Source organism: Vigna unguiculata, chromosome 2 (genome assembly GCF_037176805.1).
Source record: "Vigna unguiculata cultivar grain cowpea cultivar isolate G323 ecotype 2 chromosome 2, ASM3717680v1, whole genome shotgun sequence".
In the NCBI taxonomy this organism is placed as follows: domain Eukaryota; kingdom Viridiplantae; phylum Streptophyta; class Magnoliopsida; order Fabales; family Fabaceae; genus Vigna; species Vigna unguiculata.
The window spans coordinates 32,115,971-32,140,978 of record NC_140793.1 but is presented as its reverse complement, the minus strand read 5'-3'; the positions used below and the strand labels follow the sequence as shown (position 1 = coordinate 32,140,978).

General features: G+C 29.7%; 3 protein-coding genes across 5 annotated transcripts; 2 read left to right on the top strand and 1 right to left on the bottom strand.

Annotated features, from left to right (window-relative positions):
• The first annotated feature begins 10,901 nt into the window (after nucleotides 1–10,901).
• LOC114174063 (cytochrome P450 71D8-like) lies at nucleotides 10,902–12,746 on the top strand. Its single transcript, XM_028058805.2, has 2 exons — nucleotides 10,902–11,847; nucleotides 11,963–12,746. The coding sequence occupies exons 1-2, from the start codon at nucleotides 10,927–10,929 to the stop codon at nucleotides 12,572–12,574; spliced, it is 1,533 nt and encodes a 510-aa protein (XP_027914606.1). The 5' UTR covers nucleotides 10,902–10,926; the 3' UTR covers nucleotides 12,575–12,746.
• Nucleotides 12,747–13,969: 1,223 nt separating this feature from the next.
• Nucleotides 13,970–17,480, bottom strand: LOC114172996 (cytochrome P450 71D8-like). The gene is made up of 2 exons (XM_028057177.2): nucleotides 16,454–17,480; nucleotides 13,970–14,777 (listed from the first exon to the last, which is right to left on the bottom strand). The coding sequence occupies exons 1-2, from the start codon at nucleotides 17,354–17,356 to the stop codon at nucleotides 14,166–14,168; spliced, it is 1,515 nt and encodes a 504-aa protein (XP_027912978.1). The 5' UTR covers nucleotides 17,357–17,480; the 3' UTR covers nucleotides 13,970–14,165.
• A 4,684-nt stretch (nucleotides 17,481–22,164) lies between these two features.
• On the top strand, nucleotides 22,165–25,004 carry LOC114166762 (Tetratricopeptide repeat (TPR)-like superfamily protein). 3 transcript variants are annotated; one of them, XR_014993091.1, is made up of 2 exons: nucleotides 22,165–24,391; nucleotides 24,865–24,999. XR_014993091.1 is itself a non-coding variant. In XM_028051573.2 (2 exons), exon 1 carries the CDS (start codon nucleotides 22,327–22,329, stop codon nucleotides 24,307–24,309), a length of 1,983 nt encoding a protein of 660 aa, XP_027907374.1. In that variant the 5' UTR covers nucleotides 22,165–22,326; the 3' UTR covers nucleotides 24,310–24,346; nucleotides 24,865–25,004. The 3 variants fall into 3 exon arrangements, 2 of the variants coding, with proteins under 2 accessions (XP_027907374.1, XP_085526311.1); XM_028051573.2 differs by having other exon boundaries at nucleotides 22,165–24,346; nucleotides 24,865–25,004; XM_085670185.1 differs by lacking the exon at nucleotides 24,865–24,999 and adding an exon at nucleotides 24,625–24,795 and having other exon boundaries at nucleotides 22,165–24,346.
• Nucleotides 25,005–25,008: the final 4 nt, after the last annotated feature.

The following is a 25,008-nucleotide window of genomic DNA, read 5'->3' as shown; positions in this document are numbered from 1 at the left end:
TTTTTAAAAGATAATATTAATATATTCAATTTGCTCTCGTTAAAAGAAGGATTTTGAATTGATTTTTAGTTTTTTCCTCGGTATACTCCCTCACTTTTGCATATAGGTTTAAGTGGGAAAATGAAAAATCTATCAAGAGTGTGATCCTTCAGTTTATTTTCAATTATATTTACAGTGAAATATTAATTAATTTAAAATTATTTCTTTTAGAATATTCAAAAAAATACGCGTGTTAGGTTAGATTAGTATAGTTAATAGAATTCAATTAATGTTAGAAACTAATAGAGTTAGACTTTACTTTAAGTTGATATTAACTATTTTTAATGAGTAAAATATCAAATTAGTATCAAAATTAGTCAAATTTAACTAAAACTAATTATAAATAAATAAAATTAATATTAATATAATTGACGTTAAAGGTATTCATGAATTGTTGTGCTTTAAGTTTTATGAGATACTGCCCATAATTTTTTATATGTTTTTTTGTTTATAAACAAGACAATTTCGATATTAAATATACCGTTTTCCCTTATGTTTGACTTTTTAGATAAAAGTATGTTGGCTTTATCCCCCTTAAAGTACAATTTTATGTATATCATTAATTTTTTTTATTGATTTAAACCATCTATGATTGAGTTCAAGTTTGGATCGAGTAAAAAAATGAAAAAAATTTTATTTATTCAAATTAGTTTGTTTAAATTTTATTTTCTCTTAAAATTGCTTTCGCGACTTTTCTTATTGAAGTATTTATGTTGATATTTTTAAGTTTACTAACTAAAAGTTATATCAGTAAAAGTTGTTCCAACATTTTGGTTAAATATATTATCTTGTATGGAGCAAGATATTGCATTTTTTTCTTTAATCAGTAAAAAAAAAAAATTAAATAAAGACAATTAGGTTGTTTCAATTCATACATAAAGTAATATATACAAAAATGGAGACAAATGACAACAATATACCATTTTGTTTTAAATATGATGTTGCAAAAAACATTATCATGACAATAATCTCACTAAAAAATAATTTTATATTATAATTCGTTTTCTATAACAATATCAAAAACATTTATTCAAAGAGTCATCCAGACATATATATATATATATATATATATATATATATATATATATATATATATATATATATATATATATATTTTAATCAAACATAGTCTCAGTTTCTTTCATTTTGGTTAAATATATTATCTTGTATGGATAAGATATTGCATTATCAACATTAATTTTTACAAAATCGAATTCAAGATGGTGGAAATTAGGCTATTATTTTGAATAGTCACCGGAGAAGAGGTGTAAGCAAAAACAAAGTTTCTCCAGTGAAATTATAAAATATGTATTTAAATTATGTAGTTGAATAATAATCTCGTTTCCAGTACCTCCTCTTGCGAATAATCTTCTGAAAGTTAAATGAATAATAAGTAAAAGTGAACTGAGCATTAAGGCGTGTAAAATCAATTAATACATAAACCCTAAGTTCTTTTATATATGTTAAATTTGAACATTATAAGGTATGAAAACTATGGATTCCATCGTTTGAATCGATTCAAGTCATAGATTCTTTAAAGAAATAAGAAAAATGTAGAGATTCTATCGTGGAATAAAATGCTCCTGTCAATTAACAGTTAATAGATGACTTTTCCATGACAATACCCAATACGTTTTCCAATTTCATGGATTAGGTAATGTTTACGTTTCCTTTATATATATATATATTTTAATAAATATTGAATAAGAAGTACATCTTCCAAGTTCATGAATACGACAGGGTAAATTTAAATTCTCTGTTTATTACTTTTATTAAATATTAAATATGAAACAAATTTCAGTTTCACGAATAAAATACGTTAAGATTAAATTTCATGTTTCTTATTTAAAAAATAATACTATATATGAAACATATTTAATAATTGTATTATTATTATTATGATTATTATTATTATTATTAGCATACAGTGTCTGTGTGTACGTATTTTTTTAAATATACATGATATAGTAGGTGATGATAATGTAATGTTGTTAAGTTAATATATAAAATAAAATTATATTTATTAATAATAAAGTAAAATATATCATAAAAGATGAGAGAATAACTGTTGATAAATAAAGAAAAAGAGAATAGCAGAAATAGACGATTTTATAAAAAAATTATAAAAGTAACGGTCAAATTTCACAAATTTCACAAATTTAATAAATAATTATATTTTAAAGGATAAAATTAATATTTTGAAATGTAAACACAAAAGAGAGAATTTTTTTATATATTGTCATAAATATATGGGTGAATATAAGAATTTAAGTCACTGGAAACAATAAAAAATTATTTGAATTTTAATATACCATTTTATTAAAGTAAAACTATAAAAAGATAGAAAAGAAAATTCCGGGAATAAATATATAAGATGAGGAGAGGGTAACATGATTTTTTTTTCAAATATTTAATAATTATTTGAATTAAATATGTTTGTATTTCTTAACTTTTACTATAAATTAGAATTAGTCATTTTTCAAAATATAGAAATTTTTGTTAACTTTATTTAATGTTTCAAACACGTTTTTAAATTAACATTCAAACAAAAAGATATCAAACATTATAAACAATTTAAATGTTATTATGAAATAGGTTAAAAAGATAACAAAATTTGGTCAAAAATAATGAATCCACATTTTTTAAAGAGAATAAATTGAACAAAATTTTAAAAGAAAAATTAATTCTAATTTTTATCGACAAAGAAGGACAAAATCCTACTACTAATATTGATCGCTGAACCTTCCCATGTTCAGCATCTTATTAATAATAATTTATCTTCTAAGCATCTGTGTTACACTCTTTCTATTCGAAGCTGCTCTTTCTCTTGAATGGAATGGAATGCGACCATGGAAACTGAAATCTGAAATGGAAATATGTCGTTTATATAATGAACCGTTAATGATGGGAATGTGAATAAAATTTTACTTCAGAAATAAATAGGAAACAGTTAAATCAGCGTTCTTCTCACTTATTGTCATCTCTGTACATATGTACCTTAAACTGTTTGCTGATAAAATATACACCAGGTGTAAGAAAAAAAAAACAATAAAAAAGTAATATGTTTTGAAACATTTAAATAAATATTCTTTCTCTTGCAATAAAAATATGACTTAAATATAAAAATTTAATTTAAGTATTTTTAAACTTATATTTATTCGTAAAAATTTGCAAATATCTCATTATATTTAATATTGTTTTAAGAAATACGAGTTTTAAATGAAATATTTGAGAAAATTGGAAATATGTTTGGATTAAAAAAAATGATTAAATAAAGAATTCAGTGAATATTTTGAACAACATATTTGCAATATTTAAATCCTTAAATGTGTAAGGTCCTCTTATTTCAGCTTCAATATTCAAAGACTGCCTCAAAATTTGGTGGGTCTAAAGCTGACCCATAGAGATGGCAAATAAACTCGTCTTCATGGGTATTGTCCGAACCCGTTCCCGTTTTGACGGAGAATCTCCGCATTGACTGGGTATGGGTATGGGTATAGGGAATCCCCGACTTTTTCAATTGGGTATGGGGATGTACATATTCCCGCCATAATACCTGTGTCCGCCGTATCTCCATCTCCATTTAAATTATTAAAATATTCATAATTAATTAATTAACTATATATATATATATATATATATACTTTCTATTTTTTATTTCTTTTAATTATTTGGTTTGTCATGAAACTCATTCGCATCTTCAATATATTTTTTATCTTATCATAACTTTTATGTAATTATGTTAAAATGATTTATGTTAATTAAAATTTTTTTATGCCTCACATTTGAATATTTCTATTATTTTTTAATATTTTTATTTATTATATATTTTCCTTTCACATGAGAATGTTTATACTCTCAATTTAAGATAATATAAAAAAAATTATTTACTTATTATTATTAATTTTTGTTTAATTTGAAGAACTCTTTTGTTTCATTAAAATAATTTTTGTTATTTTTCAACTATTGAGTATATATGTTGATATTTGAAAAGTTTTCTTAGTTCTCTAAGGTATTCTTCATCTTATCATACCTTAATTATACATTTGATTTTCTTTGTGCGATTTCTTTCGATAGTCTCTCAAATTATTTCTAAAACACACATTTGTTAGTTTTTTAATATTTTTATTTATTGTTTATTTTCATCATGTAGAATAATATTTCAATATATTCTATCTAATTATTTTTTATTTTATAACTCATTATTAATGATACTATAATTTTTTCACTTTAAATTATGTTTGAAGTGGTTAAAATTATATATATATATATATATATATATATATATATATATATATATATATATATATATAATGATATTTGGAAATAATATATGATAATTCACTACAAGAAAAACATGAAATAGTGATCGATTTAGTCAATAACCCATATGAATCAATATTTTCCGTCATTGGTGGTAGTAGTTGATTTATTGACTGAATAAGTGATTAAATTAGTTATTGAATCGGTACTTGATTTAGTGACCAATTTAATTACTAATTTATTTGTAATTTAGTGACAAATTTTTTGGGCACTAATGATATTTCTATTTAATTTTAACCACTTCAAACATAATTTAATAATTTGTTCTCTAAGGTATTTTTCATCTTATCATACCTTAATTATACGTTTAATTTCCTTTGTGTGATTTCTTTCGATAGTCTCTCAAATTATTTCTAAAACACACATTTGTTAGTTTTTTTAATATTTTTATTTATTGTTTATTTTCATCATGTAGAATAATATTTCGATATATTCTATCTAATTATTTTTTATTTTATAACTCATTATTAATCATACTGTAATTTTTTTACTTTAAATTATGTTTGAAGTGGTTAAAATTATATATATATATATATATATATATATATATATATATATATATATATATAATGATATTTAGGAATAATATATGATAATTCACTACAAGAAAAACATGAAATATTGACTGATTTAGTCATTAACCCATATCAATCACTATTTTTCGTCATTGGTGGTAGTAGTTGATTTATTGTCTAAATCAGTGATTAAATTAGTGACCGATTCAATGATTAAATCGGTACTTGATTTAGTGACCAATTTAATTACTAATTTATTTGTAATTTAGTGACAAATTTTTTGGGCACTAATGATATTTCTATTTAATTTTAACCACTTCAAACATAATTTAATAATTTGTTCTCTAAGATATTTTTCATCTTATCATACCTTAATTATACATTTGATTTCCTTTGTGCGATTTCTTTCGATAGTCTCTCAAATTATTTCTAAAACACACATTTGTTAGTTTTTTAATATTTTTATTTATTGTTTATTTTCATCATATAGAATAATATTTTGATATATTCTATCTAATTTTTATTTATTTTATAACTCATTATTAATCATATTGTAATTTTTTCACTTTAATTGTATAAACAACTTTTATTTACTACGATATAAAAATTTAATGTAATTGCTATGAATATTTTTTTGTCACTATCCAACATATATTGAAGTTTAAAAGATACAAAATCTATGTCAAAATTTTATTATTGTGTTTATTATTTGTTCTTTGTGTCATTTTGATTAAATGATGTATTATAACTTTTATTAGTGTATAAAAAAGAGATTCATTAGAATTTAAAAAATTGAACTAAACAAACATTTAAAATATATTTTAATTTGAATATTTGTTTTCCTTTTATATTTTTTTGAAATATTTTTTAATTTTATAAACTAAGTTTCATTAATGTTGTAGTTTGCAAATTTAATAAATGTTTTGGTTCTCATGAAATTTTATTTGGTATTCAAGTATAACATGTAGACAATTATAATTTATTTCAAAGTATTTGATATGGAAAAAACAATCATCCTCCTAATATTGAATATTTGATAATATTATGTTTTCTTTACCGTAATTTTTTTCTCTTATAAAAATTAATATTGAAGTTGTTAGAACACGGGTACGGGTATGGGTACGAGATTATACCCGTTACCCGGTGGGGATGGGGATGAGACAAAAGTTTGATACCCGTTGAGTTTGGGTATGGGGATGAGGATGAATTTTTTTGTGGGGATGGGTATGGGATAGCGAAACCCGTCCCTGCCCCGCCCCGTTGTCATCCCTACATAGAGTGTCCTGATCCCTAAAGCAACCAAACCCTCTCATTCCTGTTCACTTTGCAAAAAGAATGCTTTACTTCTCTTCCCTTTTCCCCTCAACAGAAACTCTGTTAGGGTTTGGTCCTCTCTTGGTCGCGCCAACTCAAAACTCATCTCCTACTCACGTAAGTTGATTATCTAATCGTACCTTTTTTGTTTCTGGCTCTATTGTCATGATTCTAGCTAGGGTTCACCTTAGTAACCCGTTTTGAACCGTTCTGCCATTTTTTTAGTTCGTGAATCTGCTCTGAGGTCTGTCGTACTTACTAGCTTGGGTAGCATTTTCCAGGTAAGGGAAACTATGGTTTTCTATTTCTTGCGATTTTTTGCTCGCTTTACTTTTGTTTCGTGTTTGTATGTATTGGTTATCGTTGTGTTTGATTTGGAATATGTTAAAGCATGATTTGATTCGAATATTTGGCTGTTGCACGAGAGAATAATGGTGAGCACTAGTTTTCTCACCCAAGCGAGCACGTCTTGCCTAGGCGAGACTAACAGAAGCTCGCCCAGGCTTCCTACTCGAGCTGTCGCTTAAGCGACGAATCTCTGTTTTGAGCGAGGTGCAGTCTCGCTCAGGCGAGGAGGACTCGTCTAAGCGAGAAATCACAAGAAGCAATTGTTCCCACTCCTCGAGCTTTCGCCTAGGTGAAGGGAGCTCGCCTGAACGAGGGAAACCTCTCGCGAGACCTGTCAGCCTAAGCGAGAAGTTGGGCGAGAATGTGTTTAGTTCTGTTTTCCTCTATACTTGGATGTTTGCCATATGTTTGGATTGAGTAATCTTGTAAAGCATGAATTAGGTGAATATGTATGAGTAAAATGATGCTTGGTCTGTGATGGATAAATTTAACATGATCTTGGCATGTGACATGTATGGAATGGTTGGTTATGAAAGTGGCATGGAATTGGCATGAAAAATGATTCTATATTGATTGATGGAACATGATGTTAGTATGGTTAGGACGTAATTCCACGATAGTTTCGTGGTGGTGCCTCATTGGTCAGGGCGTAATTCTGTGAATCTCTAAGTGAGATCTCATGGTGGTGCCTCATTTGACTAGGACATAATTCCATGAGCCTTGTTAGTGGGAGTTTGTGCCTCATTTATATAATTTAGTAAGGATTGCATCCTGACACTCTAAAGAGTCAGTTAGTCTCACGTAGAGCGTACTGACTCAAGTGGTGAGAGTAGTAGGAGGCCTGGAACACTTTAAGGCTAACCTTTTGTGTGGGGGATGAAACACGATAACTATTAGCTCATTAGAGCAGTAAAGGCCACCACAAGTGCAAACATCTGCTGAATCCAACTAATTTTATATGTATCCGGATAAATCGTGTCTTGAGTCTTAGTGTATTGGTTGCGAGTCATCACATGTTTGGTTGAGGTATGAATCCTTGGATATCAAATTGCATGTAATGGTATGATAAATCATTTTCTACTCTAGCTTACCCATTTTGCATGTTGTATGATCTCTGTGTGTGGTTTTCTCTTTTTGCGATGATCATCAATTTATTGACGTGAGCAGATGCGAGAACTCCTTATGGTCAACAGGATAATGGAGATTCCACTGCCTAGTTGATATTGGATCAAATCTTGCTTGTCTGAGTTTCTTTAGAGTTGTAGCCCATGTACTGCCATGTTCTTTGGTCATTTATTTTAAGTACTGTTCAACTTCTATCTGATTTGGTCTATGACATCATAGTGTGTCTCAGTATTTTATTTTAGTACCTCAAATATTATAAAGAGTAGTGTCTATACTCCACAACTTTGCTCCTTATATAAATCTGTATGATATTTCATTTAATTAAGGTTATTATTTAAATGGGGTGCTACAAAATGCATAAGTTGAATAACAAAATAACTCACGTTACACACCTTACACAAATATAGTATAGTTTGATGCGTCATTCTTACCATTAACATTAACCCACTGGAAAACCTGTGCATCGGGAAATTTTTCCTAGATTACTGTCTTGGACAACTTGCTAAACATCCTGGGCAAGTTATTATAAAATTTCTCCCAGTCCCCAAATTTCATTGCAATTATTTTTTATTTTGCTAACCATGTTCTTCGGCACGTGGCCAAATAGCCGAAATAATTTTTTATGTCTGCAATCAAATTTTTAATGACAATATTGGAGCTAGTCCTTACTGAAACATGATAGAGTCTATTTGCGTTGAATCAAGATTGGAATGATCTTGGAAAAATCCTGAGATGAGAAATATACTTCTTCCAAAATTCAAAATTAATGAAGTTTTGTAGAAGGTGACAATTCTAGCGTAATTTTTATTATCTTTGACAAATAATTCATCTTCTCAAGCTGATTTTTTTTTTTTTTTACAAATAAATTAGGAAAATGACGGTTTTAACTTGTTTATATACCATCCTGCACAATTATTTTATAATAATATAATAATAACAACAATGTAAGTAATATTTTAATAAGACATGTGATTATTAAGTGATCATATAAACAATATTAGTTTCCACTGTATCACTATTTAATAAATTATGCATGTTGTTTAATATTTAGCAAACTTGTTCACAATTTTACGCAAACATAATTTATGGCTTTTTAAATGTGGAAAGACTAAAAACATTTACAAAAAATTAGACTCATTCCTTTTATCTCAAGTAAAAAGGTGACTTTGGAAATGTTTGACTTTTTAATAAGATTAGAATTTTTTTTTTAATCACCATTGTATTAAGTATGCTTTCATCTAAATACGTGGTTGGGTCTGGATACTGAATTTTAACATTTGAAATGAGTATTTTGAATTGCTTTTATTAAAAATTATTCATTTTTTAACTTGTTTTATAAATCATTTCAATTTTTCGTTTTTAAATGAAGTAACAGAGAAAGAGGAAAGAAGACAGAGATGAGAGAGAACATAAATAATAGACCGTGAATACAAAACAGATTCTTGCCGTGGTTCTCGCCGTAAGTTAGTGGTTACTTAGACGTTTGACTTTGCTATTTTGATTATTAAATATAGTTTGAACTTCCGAATATATTATAATGTTTGATTTCTGATTAAATCTATTTCGATTGGTTATGTTTTCAAAATTTAGGTTTAAAAATTTTAATGGACAAGTACAATGTAATCGTAAACAACTTTGGCCTTAGGTCATTCTTCACACAAATATAAAAAAAGTGCCTGGTACTTTCCAAAAATCACTTTACCCTTTTATTTAAATAAGCATTTTTTTATATAAAAAAACTGTATAAATTTAAAAATTTAATTACTCTTTTGATTTTTCTTGTTAAAAAAATTAAGTTGGTCCTCTCATCATTCAATTTGGCTTCGATTTTCAAAAAACATATGTAATTTTTGTCTTTTTCATTAAATTTTTTAAAATGGATCAATAATCCTTAATTAAGATTGAACTTGTTAATGAAGAATGATTTACTTTATTGGTGTATTAACATAATCCTATATTAGTGTATTAACATAATCTTAATGTTAATTTTAATGAAAATTCATTAATATGTTTTAATAAATTTATTGAAAATGACCAAATTTCATCAATTTTTCAAAAGTCAAAAACAAATTTAGACTAAAAAAAAACTGGAGGATGAATTTGACATTTTTTAACAAAAACAAACACAAAAAAGTAATTAAACCAAATTTAAAGAAATAGCAATTGGAATATGCACCCAAATAAAAAGAATTATACAAAAGATAATTATTTAACATTTATATACAAAACGGTATAAATATAAATAAACAATTAATTTAAAGGTATTTAGCAATGCTATTCATCAATAAAAAAAAATAGATTTAACGACAAACAAATTATACCAGTTTTCATTAAAATCCTTGATAAATTAAATTTTTTTACGATACAAAATCAACCAATAATATACCTGTTGATAAATTTAATTAATCAATACAAAAATTTGACAGTAATCATTTACGGGTAAATATTATGATTTGAATTTCTTGTTTTTTTCTCTTCATCTCATCCTCTCCTTCGTGTTGCGACGATCCCTTCTTCCACCTCTTACTCTTACTCTTTCTCCTCCTTGTCATTGTCGTTGTCACATTTGCCTCTGTCATTACCTCTATGACAGTAGTCACTTCATCTTCCTCCTATTTCTTCTTCTCTTATTCTTCTCTTCTTCTATTTTTTTTCTCAGATATTTCCAATTAACTTATAACAAACATTTCTCTAAGTTTGGCGGAAAAATTAGTATAAATTTACTGACAAAATTATTGAGAGATTTAAAATAAAATACAGTTATCAACGATTTAAAAAAAACAAAAAGGAACCACCAAATTTTGCAAAACCCAAAACATAAACTTTAGCATTCATTTTATTAACGAAATTTATTGGTAATAAACATTATAAGTTAGTAGGGGATTTCACAACAAAAATATTTGTTAGTATTAAATATGATAAATTTCTCATAAATGTTGTTGGTCGATTTTAAAAATATTGAGTTACTCATAAATTTTACTACCACAAGGTCAAATGTCAAAACAAAAACTTTAGTGTATATTTTATTGATAAAATTTACTTACGTAAATATTCGTTGAAAATAAACACTATAAACTACCGCTAGATTTTACTCTTGAAAATATTTGTCCAATAAAACACTATATGTTATCGATAGATGTTATGGATCCATTATGTCAAATATTTTCAGCTATAATAAGAAAATTGTTGTCGAAGCGGAGCGGATCGAAAATTCTATAAATAGAAAGCAGTCATGGCAAACAATAGAAACACGTAACAGACAATGAACTATAAAGCCATGGAAGCTGAAACCTACTTCTTGGTTATCATCATCTCCCTCTTTTTTCTGTGGCATTGGCTTGCAAAATATCAGAAGCTAAAACCTAACCAGTCTCACAAACTCCCCCCTGGTCCAAAGAAGCTACCTTTCATAGGGAACCTGCATCAACTATCAGGAGCAGGTTCACTTCCACATCGTGCTTTCTACAACCTTGCTCACAAATATGGACCTCTCATGCATCTCCAACTTGGTGAGATTTCTGCAGTGGTTGCATCCTCCCCCGACTTGGCGAAGGAAATATTGAAAACCAATGATACTGCTTTTGTGCAGAGGCCTCAATTTGTTTTCGGTGACATTTTGTCCTATGGAGGAATGAATATTGTTTTTGCTCCGTACGGTGATTACTGGAGACAAATAAAAAAAATATCTGTGTTGGAGCTTCTGAGCGCCAAAAGGGTCAAGTCTTTCTCTTTCATTAGAGAAGAGGAGACAGCAAAGTTCATAGATTCAATTCGAAAATCAGCAGGTTCACCCATCAATCTTACTGCTAAAATTTACTCCTTGATAAGTGATTTTGTTTTCAGGGCAGCTTTTGGTAGAAAATACAAGGACCAAGAATATGTTGTGCCTTTGATGCGAAGAGTGATAGAAGAAGCAACAGGATTTGGTTTAGTAGATTTTTTTCCTTCGTTGAAATTCATACATTTCATAACTGGGAAGAGGGCGAAATTGGAGAAGCTGCAGAAGCAGGTTGACGAGGTATTGGATAACATTGTCAAAGAACATGAAGAAAAACGAAGAGAGGCAAAAGAAGACGGCGTTGAAGTGGAGGATGAGGATATCGTCGACGTTCTCCTCACAATTCAACAAAATGACAATCCCAACCTCAAAATGACGACGACACAAATCAAAGCTTTGATATTGGTTAGTAAATAAATACCGAAAAACGCTTGTCTCCTAAATCTACCTTAATATATGTCACACGTGTTCATCTCCTTACCAAAATGTTTGTGAAAAGATTTGAATATTTTGACTGTAGGATATATTTGTGGCGGGAACTGATACTTCAGCGTCAGTTTTAGAGTGGATCATGGCAGAAATTGTGAAGAACCCAAGAGTGATGGAGAAAGCACAGAGTGAGATAAGAGAAGCATTTAGAGAAAAGGAAAGAATTGATGAAAGTGATGTAGAGGAGCTTAATTATTTGAAGTTGGTGATGAAAGAAACGTTGAGGTTACACCCACCAGTTCCTTTGTTGCTCCCGAGAGAATGCAGTGAATTAAGCGAGGTTGGTGGATACGAAATACCAGAAAAGACGAGAGTTATGATAAACGCATGGAGTCTTGGAAGAGATCCTGAATATTGGAGTGATGGTGAAAAGTTTGTACCAGAGAGGTTCGAAGGTAATGGTGTGGATTTCAAAGGGAATAACTTTGAGTATGTGCCATTTGGGGCTGGAAGGAGAATGTGCCCAGGCATGACATTTGGTGTAGCCAGCATTATGCTTCCGCTGGCTTTATTACTCTTTCACTTCAACTGGGAACTACCAAATCAGATGAAAGCTGAGGATATGGATATGTCTGAACACTTCGGAGTGGTCATTAGCAGGGAAAACGAGTTGCGTTTAATTCCCTCTCTTTATCATCCCTGACTTCATCTTTATCAACTTCACTTTTTAGCTTTAAATCATTAGGTGCTAGGAAAATAAAACCTACTGCTTTATACCGTATTCTACCATGTATAAGTAACGTTGGGTTGAAAACGTATGAATGAGTTTAAGTTTATAAATTTATTATTTTAAAATTTTGAGTCAAAAGTGGTGTTAGTTTTTTTATGTATGGTCTGAACTCATTTCATTGCTGTTATATATTTAATTAATCACAGTATCCCAAAAATATATTTAATTTGTGGTTGTATTATTAAATATGTATTTAAATTATGTAGTTGAATAATAATCTCGTTTCTGAAAGCAAAAACAAACTTTCTCCGGTGAAATTATAAAATATGTATTTAAATTATGTAGTTGAATAATAATCTCGTTTCTGAAAGTTAAATGAATAATAAGTAAAAGTGAACTGAGCATTAAGGCGTGTAAAATCAATTAATACATAAACCCTAAGTTCTTTTATATATGTTAAATTTGAACATTATATAAGGTATTAAAACTATGGAGTCCATCGTTTGAATCAATTCAAGTCATAGATTCTTTAAAGAAAATAAGAAAAATGTAGAGATTCTATTGTGGAATAAAATGCTCCTGTCAATTAACAGTTAATAGATGACTTTTCCATGACAATTCCCAACACGTTTTCCAATTTCATGGATTAGGTAATGTTTACGTTTCCTTTACATATATTTTTTAATAAATATTGAATAAGAACTACATCTTCCAAGTTCATGAATACGACAGGGTAAATTTAAATTCTCTGTTTATTACTTTTATCAAATATTAAATATGGAAAAAATTTCAGTTTCACGAATACAATACGTTAAGTTTAAATTTCATGTTTTTTATTTTATAAAAATACTATATATGAACCATATTTAATAATTGCATATATATATATATATATATATATATATATATATATATATATATATATTGGTGAATATAAAAATTTAAGTCATGAGACAATTAAAAATTATTTGAATTTTAATATACCTTTTCATTAAAGTAAAAGTATAAAAAATAGGAAACAAAAATACTGGAGATAAAGATATAAAATGAGGGGAGGACAAAATGATTTTTTTATCAAATATTTAATAATTATTTGGGTTAAATATGTTTTTAATTTTTTAATTTTTATTATAAATTAAAATTAGTATTTTTTCGATTGAAACTTTTTGTTAAATTTATTTAATATTTCAAACATGTTTTAAAATTAATATAAAAGTAAAAAAATGTGTCAAATAATATAAATAATTTAAACGTAATTTTAAATTAAATTTGAATCGTAACAAAATCTAATAAAATAATTCAATCCACACTTTTTTTTTAAACTAAAGTACACAAAAATTAAAAAAAAAATTCAACTTTTACCGAAAATTAAAAACAAAAATATATTTAACTCAAATTATGTAAATATTTGTTTGTACAATAACTGCAGTAGCTATTATACCATTGTATATATACCCGTTCGCTGAAAGAAAAAAGAAAGACGATACACACTTACCAGTTCACAAAACACCTAAAATTTGATCTTAAAATATGACTCATGAAAGTGAGTTTGATAAAGACGCACTCAAAGATCATAAACAGAGGGAATCAAATACAATTCCTTTTTCTTCCCAATAGCCAATCCAAAGCGTTCAGCCATATCCATATCCTCAGGTTTCATCTGATTTGGTAGTTCCCAGTTGAAGTGAAAGAGTAACAGAGCCAGTGGAAGCATAATGCTGGCCAAACCAAATGTTATGCCTGGGCACATTCTCCTTCCTGCCCCAAATGGGAGATACTCAAAGTTATTCCCTTTGTAATCCACACAACTACCTTCGAACCTCTCAGGAACAAACCTCTCAGCATCCATCCAATGTTCCGGGTCTCTACAGATTGCCCACACATTTACCATGATTTTTGTTTTCACAGGTATTTCATACCCATCAATGACTGTTAGTTCAGAACATTCTCTAGGGAGCAACAATGGAGTAGGTGGGTGTAACCTCAATGTCTCTTTCATCACCAGCTTCAAATAAGTTAGTTGCTCAACATCACTTTCATGAATTACTTTCCTTTCTCTAAATGCTTCTCTCAACTCAGTTTGTGCTTTTTTCCTCACTCTTGGATTTCTCATCATTTCTGTCATAGCCCACTCCAGTGTTGATGCTGAAGTATCAGTTCCGGCACTAAATACATCCTAATCAAAAAATAGTTTTCGTATAATTTTTGGTAATAAGATGAATAATTTGTATTAAATTAGACAGTGTTATTTACTTTTTAGGTTTAATTAGTCAGATGATACTCACTTTCATTTGAATGTGTCGGTTTGATACCCGTTTTAAAAAATGTGTGAATTGAGTCCCAACTTTTAAAAAGATGTCTCAATCACGTTTCTTTCTCAAAAAAAATTATTAACGACAGTAACAATATTGATATTTAAAATAACTTAAATGACTTGCAAAATTAAGTATTGATATTTATATCAAAATTCAGTGGTAAAAGTCATGAATAAAGTTAACGGCGTTAACAATTTTTATCTGCAGAGGACCTAATTGAGATACTTTTTCAAAAATTAAGACTCGATTGACACTTTTTTTAAAGCGAGTACTAAACTAACATATATGAACACAAGTGGGTAACATCCGACTAATTAAACCTATTTTTTATATAAAAAGTAAACATAAACAAAAAAAAAAAAGAGTCAAGTATATATTTAGGATTAGTGCTCTCACTTGTTGTCTTCCTATATGAAAATTGTAGGACAAGTTTATCTTCGGTCAATAAAATTCTCAATGGAATTTAACGTGTATAATTTACGCTATTCGATTAATGATAAATTATATAAGGGAGTTTAAATTTAAATTGTAAGCTTTTTTTTTTTTTGGTAATGATTTATTTACAATCTTGTCAGAGGATTAATACACTTGTAAAAGCTGTAAGTTCATATTAGGAAATGAGACCAACTACACAAACTTTGTATAAGGATTAGGGAATTTTAGTGTCTCTTGTAAGTAAATACACATATTTTATCTATGTCTATATAAAGGGAATATTCTCCATCCACTTTTTTTCTCCATTTTTAATCTTTAAGTTACAGATTTATTTAAATTTAACTGTTTTTTCAAATTTGACCCTTTTTTAAAAATTTAATTAATTTTGTAAATTAAATAAATAAAAATCATCTACAAAATAAATAAAAACTACCTAATTGTAAAACTTATTTATATTTATTTTTGTAATTATAATTTTATTATTTTTTGTTATGAAAGAAAAGTAAACACACGTACACTTGGGGCACGAGATTATTATTATTTTTTACTTTAAAATAATTCGTACAGCAATAGAGAGTAAGAAAAAATAGAATAAATGAAGAGTGAAAATAATAAATGATAACAAGTAATATATATGAAAAAGAAAAAGAAAGGGAAATTAGATATAAATAAAATTAGAAGAAATTGAACGTATATTTTTTTCTGAAGAACATATGAAGTGACAATGAAATTATGATAACACGCGTGATCATTAAAACTTAGGATTTGAACTCGTCAAATTTATTTTATTCTTAAACATTAAAATATTACTAAATTTTTATGATTAAATATGAAGTAGTCAAAGACAAAAACGTAATTAAAAAAAAGTAAAAATCGCAATCGTACGTAACTCATGCATGCTACTTGATGAGATAACTGAGAAAACAGCGTGTGAATAGTTTAAATTTTGTTATACAAAAAAGGTTTTATTTTTCGAACAGACAAATAATAGAAGGTGCAAAGTTTTCATGAAAACATAGTTATCCATCTTCATAAAAATAAAAAAATTCATGTGGTGTATAGATTTAATTAAAAAGTAGGAAGTTTTGCAGATTTTACTAACCAATATCAAAGCTTTGATGCTTATCATTGTGATTTTGACGTCGAGACTGTGACTTTGTTGAATTCTGAGAAGAACATCAACAAGATCTTCGTGTTCTACTTGAGCCCCACTTTCTTTTGCTCTTCTGTGCTTTTCTTGATGCTCTTTGATAATGTTCTCCAATCCCATGTCAACCTGCTTCTGCAACTTCTCCAATTTGGCCCTCTTCCCAGTTATGAAATGCGTGAATGTTATTGAAGGAAACAAATCAACAAGGTCAAATCCTCCCGAAGCTGCTATTAGTTTTCGCATCAACGCAACAAATTCATCTCGCTCCTCGTATTCCCCGAACGCTGCCCTGGAAACAGAACCACTTATCAACGACAAAATCCTACTACTAATATTGATTGCTGAACCTTCCCATGTTCGAATTGAGTCTATAAACTTTGCTGCCTCGTCTTCTCTAACGTGAGACAGAGACTGAACTCTTTTAGCGCTTAAAAGCTCTGACGCACATATTTTTCTCATTTGTCTCCAGTAATCACCATAGGGAGCAAAAGCGATATCCATTCCCCCATAGGTAAAAATGTCTGTAGCAATAGATTGTGGCCTGTGCAGAAAAGCAGCATCATGATTTTTCATTATTTCCTTGGCCATTTCGGGGGAGGATGCTACCACTGCAGAAATTTCACCAAGTTGAAGGTGCATGAGAGGTCCATGTTTGTGAGCGAGTTTTCTAAGAGCACGGTGTGGAAATGAATCTTCCATTGCTAGTTGATGGAGATTTCCTATGAGAGGTAGCTTCTTTGGGCCAGGGGGAAGTTTGTGAGCGAAATTAGGTTTAATTAGCTTGTAATATCTTTTAAGCCAACTCAGTAGCAAGAAGAAGAAGGCAATAACCAAGAAGCAGAACTGAACCTCCATGTCTTTGTAGAGTGTGACCTCTTCAGTGTTTATATCTTTTGCCCAGAGCTCCTCCTATTTATACAATCTTTCTCTAATTTTTTCTTCTTCTCTCTGTCTCAAGAGTGAAAATTCACGGTTACTGTTTTTGTGTAAGGTCGCAGAAATTAATGCCACCAGCAATAGTTTATGTAAATCATGATGCATTTTGGGATAAAAAAATCACAACTTGCAGTCCAAGGTCTGCTTGAAGACCAAGTAAAAGTAGAAACTGTCATTAGAGTATTCTTCTCTTTTGAACAAAATGAAATAGAATAATAGTATGACTTATATTTTTTAATTTTTATCATTTATTTCTTTACGTATGTCAAGAAATAAAGGATGAAAGGAAATAAATGAAAATAATGCATTATTTTTCCGATGAAATATCCAGTGGCAGTATGTAATTAATTTTCTTCTAACGATTCTATAACAAAATACATTTTTTCATATATTCATCTTATTAATAATAATTTGTCGTCTAAGCATCTGTGTTACACTCTTTCTATTCGAAGCTACTCTTTCTCTTGAATGGAATGGAAACTGAAATGGAAATATGTCGTTTATACAATGAACCGTTAATGATGCAGATAAGGGATGTGAATAAAATTTTACTTCAGAAATAATTAGGAAACAGTCAAATCAGCGTTCATCTCACTTATTGTCATCCTTGTACATATGTACCTTAAACTGTTTGCTGAAAAAATATAAACCAACGTAAGAAAAAAAAAACAAAAAACAAAATAAAAAAGTAATATGTTTTGCAACATGTAAATAAATATGAAATGATTTTTGGCGTCTCCAATTAAGGAGAATGTTAGGATTGGTCCTTACTGAATGGAACATGATAGAGTCTATTTGTGTTGAATAAGATATCAATGATCTTGGAAAGAAAGTACTATCGAGAAACATATCTCTTCCAAAATTCAAAATTCAAAAATCGGGAAGATATCAACCAAATTCTTCCAAAATTCAAAATTACTGTAGTTGTGTAGAGGTGACAACTCTAGTATAACTTTTATTATCTTTGATAAATAATTCATCTTCTCATGCTGATTTTTTTTTCTTACAAATAAATTACGAAAATGACGGTTTTAACTTCTTTATATACCACCCTGCACAATTATTTTATAATAATATAATAATAACAATATAAGTAATATTTTAATAAGATATGTGATTATTAAGTGATCATATAAACAATATTAGTTTCTACTGTATCACTATTTAATAAATTATGCATATTGTTTAATATTTAGCAAACTTGTTTACAATTTTACGCAAACATAATTTATGGCTTTTTAAATGTGGAAAGACTAACAACATTAAAAATAAAATAAAATTAGACTCATCATTTCTTTTATCTCAAGTAAAAGTGACTTTGGAAATGTTTGCCTTTTTAATAAGATTATAATTTTTTTTAATCATCCATTTTATTAAGTATGCTTTCGTCTAAATACGTGGTTGGGTCTGGATAGGTCTGGATACTGAATTTAACATTTGAAATGCGTATTTTGAATTGCTTTTATTTAAAATTTATTAACTTTTTAACTTGTTTTATAAATCATTTTAATTTTTCGTGTTTAAATGAAGTAACAGAGAAGGAGGAAAGAAGACAGAGAAGCGAGAGAATAAAGAATAAAAAGAGATGAGAGAGAAGATATAGAATAAAAAACATATTCTTGCCGTGGTTTTGGCCGTAAGTTAGTGGTTACTTGACGTTTGACTTTCCTATTTTGATTATTAAATATAGTTTGAACTTCCGAATATATTATAGTGTTTGATTTCTGATTAAATTTATTTCGATTGGTTATGTTTCCAAAATTTAGGTTTAAAAATTTGAATGGATAAGTACAATGTAATGGTAAACAACTTTGGCCTTAGGTCATTCTTCGTACAAATATAAAAAAAAAGTGTCTAGTACTTTTCAAAAATTACTTTACTCTTTTATTTAAATAAGCTTTTTTTTATAAAAAAACTGTATAAATTTAAAAATTTAATTACTTTTTTTATTTCTCGTCGAAGTTATTAATAAAAATATTTGCTTTATTAATATATTAACATGATCCTATATTACTATATTAGAATAATTTTAATGCCAATTTTAATAAAAAAATCATTATAAAAAAATAGCATATGGAATATGCAGTCAAATAAAAACAAAAGATAATTATTTTTAACATTTATATACAAAACGATATAAATATAAATAAACAATTAATTTAAAGGTATTTAACAATGTCATTCATCAATTAAAAAAATTAGATTTAACAACAAACAAAATATATGGGTTATCATTAAAATCCTTGATAAATTAAAATTTGGGTTAAGTATGTTTTTAGTCCCTGAACTTTGATCCGAAATTGAAATTCGTTCTTGTCCGAAACTTCAATATATTTGGGTCCCTAAACTTTAAAAATGAATGAATATAGTTCTTTTAACTCAATTACGTTAATTTTTTTTTAAGGGTCGAACATATTCCTCAGTCGATATTGAACCAAGAATGTGTCAAACAGTGTAAAAAAACTCCAATACTAATATGAAAAGCATTCGACACGTCAAAAAAAGTTAACATAATTGGGTTAAAATGATTATATTCATTTATTTCTAAAGTTTAGGGACCAATATGTATCAAAGTTTCAGATAGGGACAAATCTCAATTTTGAGTCAAAGTTTGGGAACTAAAAACATACTTAATCCTTAAAATTTTGTACGATAAAAAATCAATCAACCAGTAATATACTTTTTGATAAATTTAATTAATCAATATAAAAATTTGACAATAATCATTTATGAGTAAATATTGTGATTTGGTATTTTTCTTTTTTTCTCTTCTTCTCATCCTCCTCCTTCATCGTTGCAACCATCTCTTCTTCCACCTCCTCTTACTCTTACTCTTTCTCCTCCTCGTTATTATCATTGTCACATCTACCTATGTCATTACCTCTGTGACAATAGTCACTTCATCTTCCTCCAATTTTTTCTTCTCTTATTCTTTTTTTTTTCCTTCTCGGACATCTCCAATTAACTTATAACAAATATTTGTCTAAGTTTGACGAAAAAAATTAGTGTAAATTTATTGACAAAATTACTTAGAGATTTAAAAAAAAACAACAAATTTTGCAAAGCCCAAAGCAGAAACTTTAGCATCCATTTTACTAGCAAAATTTATTGACAAAAATATTTATCGGTAATAAACATTATAAGTTAGTAAGGGGTTTCACAACAAAAATATTCGTTAGTGTTAAATATGATAAATTTCTTATGAATATTGTTGGTCGATTTTAAAAACATTAAGTTACTGATGAATTTTACTACAACAAAGTCAAAGCTCAAAGCAAAAATTTTGGTGCCTATTTTACTAACAAAATTTACTGACGTAAATATTCATTGGAAATAAACATTATAAGTTATCGATAGATGTTATGGAACCATTACTGTCGAATATTTTCAACTATAATAAAAAAATATTTACTAACGAATATTACCAATGAATTTATTTTCAACAAATATTTTCATCGATAATTAAAATTTTAAAATTCTAAAATTCATTAGTAAATTTTGTTTGATCAATGATTTTTTTCCTGTTGATAACTTTTATCCATAATTTAATATTTTCTTTGTAATGACACATTATGGTAAAAAAACTTTTTTTAAAGCTACATAATACAATTTTGTTTGTTAAAACACGATGCAAGAGAAATTGTCTAGTTAAATATAGGAAAATTGTATTTCTAGAAATGTTACTCATCATTAACATAATGTCTCCTTATATGATTTCCTAAAACATCTTCATATACTTTTGAAAAACACACAATTTTACAAGAAATTTGATAAGAAGTTGATGAATAAAGATTTGTAGATATACATATATTTGGTATACATGTAAAGTAAAAGAATATTTATTAATATCATCAACCAAAAGGCTTCGTTGTCTACAATTTTTACCAACAACTAGCATCTACACCAACTCCGCATAAACTACGTTTTTCATGAGGATTTACAAATATATCTCTACATGGTTGTTTCAAAAAGGTGTTAGTTGTTCAAAACTCAATCAAGTTTGCAAATTATTCTAGTGCTTATATGATTTCAAAAAAGCAGACACTTAAGTTTCGATAAGACCAATGTTATCAACAATCCAATGTTTATCATTCTTTGTTCACATCCCATTCTACAAACTTTATAACTCTACTCATTTGTTGAAGCAGCACATTGCAAGTTATACGAATTTAAATACAGTAGCCTCAATAATTGTTTGGATTTGTTGAATGAATCTGGTTTACCCAGATCATAGACCAATCCTAACCCACCCTTTAAATTAAAATAATATAAACGTATTAAAAACAACAAAAAAGAATACTTAAAATAAACTACCCTTATTCTCATACTCAAAACCAATGTTTACGGAAATTTTCTTTCTATATCCCATCAAATTTCTCCCTGCACTCTATCATTCCAAATTTTATTATCTAAATAAACTAAATTAGTTCTGAAAATATTTTTTCAGAAGAAACTCACTCACTTTTTCGTCCAATTTCGGAAAAAATAATTTCGAAAAATATGATGGAACGTTGGAAGAAAATTGATAAGGTAAGTAACAGCCATGCTTTCTAATGCATTCAGCCTTTGTTCATTAATCATCCTACGGCCTACTCTACATATTTTTTAGCCCAATGGGCTATCAAGGATTTACAAGCCCAAAACAGAATGCACGTAATGTCCCACTATCGTTGGGCCTGGTAAAAGAGGTTTTGATTTTTCAAGCACACCAATTGAGAAAGAAAGATTTGAGCCCGCTGAACCTGGCTTGTGTAATTCGTTTGTCCGTGTATCATCAGCTCATCCACGGCTTCGCACACCAAGTGTTTGATTATTTGCGTCACCGAACGAAGAATCTTAACGGTTCCTGGATTATGAATGGTAAGCATAAACAACCTTGGCAGTGGTGAATGCGGATGCACTTGAGGCCGTTCTTTTGCGAGGTTAACCTGTTGAACAGGTTAAGCTCGCAAGTGCAAGCTCGTTCATATATCCGTCGTCGTGAACCGTTTCTCACCAAAGTTTCTCACTACCTCAACCGTGCCAAACTCATTGACTCCATTAGACTCACTCTACGCTCTAAACACCCCGACGCCTCTCTTCCCTCTCTCATAAACCACCGTCTTTTTGACTCTTTCGTGCTCACTCATGCCCTTCGTTCTTCCCCTTCTGCAGATTCCGCTCTTTCCATTGTCCATGCCCTTGAAAAGAATTCCAATTTTTCCCACACCGACCACACACTCCATGCACTTGCAACTGTTCTTGCCAAGGCTGGTAGATGCTCCGAGCTCAAATCTCTCATTGATGCTATCCGAGCCAACCGATTCGGCACTTTTCGGATCAGCTCCATGAATCTCATGCAGTGGCATGCTGCAGCTGGGGACCTCGACACTGTCCTTCAAGTGTGGGAACAGTATACACTCGAGAGCAACCATCTCTGCACTGAATCATATAACATTGTTATGGCTCTTTATGCTCAAATGGGAAAGGACTCGGAGGCTGTACAAGTTTTTCAGAGGATGATTGATGAAGGGTCTCTGCCGAATTGCAGGAGCTGCACTATAATAATCGAGCACCTTGTGAAGGCCCGGATGTTATCAGAAGCATTGGAGGTTTTTAACCTGTTGCCTTTGATGAGGATCAAACGCACTTTGAAGCAGTATTCCGTACTGCTAGAGGGTTTTGTAGGTAGCAAACGGTTTGATGAAGTGAAAATTTTAGTTGATGAAATGCAGGTTGATGGAATACTTCCTAGTAGACGCGTGAGTTTGTTGCTGCAGCAGATGAAGGAGGAGGGAATTCTTGAAGATAAGGAGCAATTACTGCGAGGAATTTTGCCAGATGAGAGAATCAGAAGCGTAAGTTATTCTGTTGATGGTGGTGACGGGGAGGATGATGAGAATGAGATTGAGGTTGAAGACGAGAATATAAATGATGCTAGTCAATGTGATCTTGTTGATGGAGTTCATTTAAAACCGTGGCTGGACCCACGGGCTTTGGCCAGTGCCTTGCGGAATTGGAGTCCTGATGAGGTAGCAGCACTAGAGGGTGCAAACTTTGTGTGGACAACAAGGTTGGTTTGCAAGATGCTTAGAAGTTTCAAAACACCAGAAGCTGCATGGAGTTTTTTCTGCTGGGTTGCTAATCAAAGTGGATTTACTCATGACATATACACTGTACAAAGAATCATGACCCTACTAGCACGCCATGGACGTACTGACTTGGTTAATACACTCATCTCCAAGATCAGAATGGAGGGAATGAGACTACCATTCAGCACCATCAGGCTGATCATTGACTTTTATGGGATTTCAAAAAATGCTGATGCTGCTATGAAGGTTTTCAATGACGATCGAATACTTTGCGGTCCCATATCAAATGTAAACCTGATGCTTCTGTATTCGTCTCTTCTAAGAACATTGACTAAGTGTGGAAGAAACTCCGATGCCTTGGATATGCTTGATGACATGATTTTAAATGGTATTTGCCCAGACATCCAGACATTTTCAGGCCTAATGCTGTACTTTTCACAGCTTGGGGACATAAAAACAGTGCAAAAGCTCTTTGCAATGGTTAGGCAGAGCGGTCTAGAGCCAGATGCTTATTTGTTTAAGGTATTAATCCAAGGTTATTGCACGTCAAATAGAGCTGCACTAGCATGGAGGCTCTTTGAAGACATGAAGAATTCTGGTTTAGTGCCTGACTCTGCCACCAAAGAGTTGTTAGTTAAGAGTCTCTGGAAAGAGGGGAGACGAAGAGAGGCTGCAGCAGTAGAAGAGAGTTTTGAGGAAATAAATACGGTTCTTCCACTTACATTGCAGGGTCATGAATGGACTGTCAGCTCTGCAGATCTCACAAGACTTTATAATATTTATTCTAATTCTTTTGCTTAAAATGGGGGCCAGAGTTGTCCATCGGCCTATACGATAGGTGTGAATTCCTTCGTACATGAAATCTCTGCACACATTCTTACAGGTTACAAACAATTTTTAAAAAAAGTTCGCAATTGTTTTATTGCCATGACAACAACTCCTGTCACGCATTAGTATGTGTTTTTCTGCAATGTGAAGGATTGTGGTGACAGCAATCGGAATTGGACCATAATTTAAAATCATGAAAACAATAGTAGTGGAGATTGTTTAGACGGTGAGGTTGACTACAAAAGTTTAGGTTGCTGTATTTATTAGATTTATAAATATTTGTTGTAGGCTAGGACGTGGGTTGATACTCAGAAGTGAGCCTTTATTCTTATGGCTACGAAATGCTTCGTTGTATCCACTCAATCGAGCTCTTGTTTAACGTGTGGAAAGCTGCATTGAGTCGCCTGCTGACTTATACAATTTGCAGGGCATCTAATAATTATCATTTTTTAATTGTTATTGGTTTTCTTGTGGCAATTTTCAATTCCATTTATTTTTCTTACGAAACTATTTGGTTACAAATTTCAGTTATGAATAAACAAGGGATGCACTAAGGTAGTGAAAGAAACGGTCGCGGAACAACGTTAAGAGAAACAGATACGGACGGTATATGGGTGAATCATCAATTTGATCCCTGAAATATTGTTCTCTCGTCAATGGTTCTTAGAGTAA

Excerpts from the sequence above, each read along its gene's own strand:
- LOC114166762 (XM_028051573.2), top strand. The coding sequence starts at position 22,327 with ATGCGGATGCACTTGAGGCCGTTCTTTTGCGAGGTTAACCTGTTGAAC.
- LOC114172996 (XM_028057177.2), bottom strand. The coding sequence starts at position 17,356 with ATGGAGGTTCAGTTCTGCTTCTTGGTTATTGCCTTCTTCTTCTTGCTA. Across the intron at positions 14,778-16,453 it reads GCATCAAAGCTTTGATATTG|GATGTATTTAGTGCCGGAAC; the intron begins GTTAGTAAAATC and ends TTTTTTGATTAG.
- LOC114174063 (XM_028058805.2), top strand. The coding sequence starts at position 10,927 with ATGAACTATAAAGCCATGGAAGCTGAAACCTACTTCTTGGTTATCATC. Across the intron at positions 11,848-11,962 it reads AAATCAAAGCTTTGATATTG|GATATATTTGTGGCGGGAAC; the intron begins GTTAGTAAATAA and ends TTTTGACTGTAG.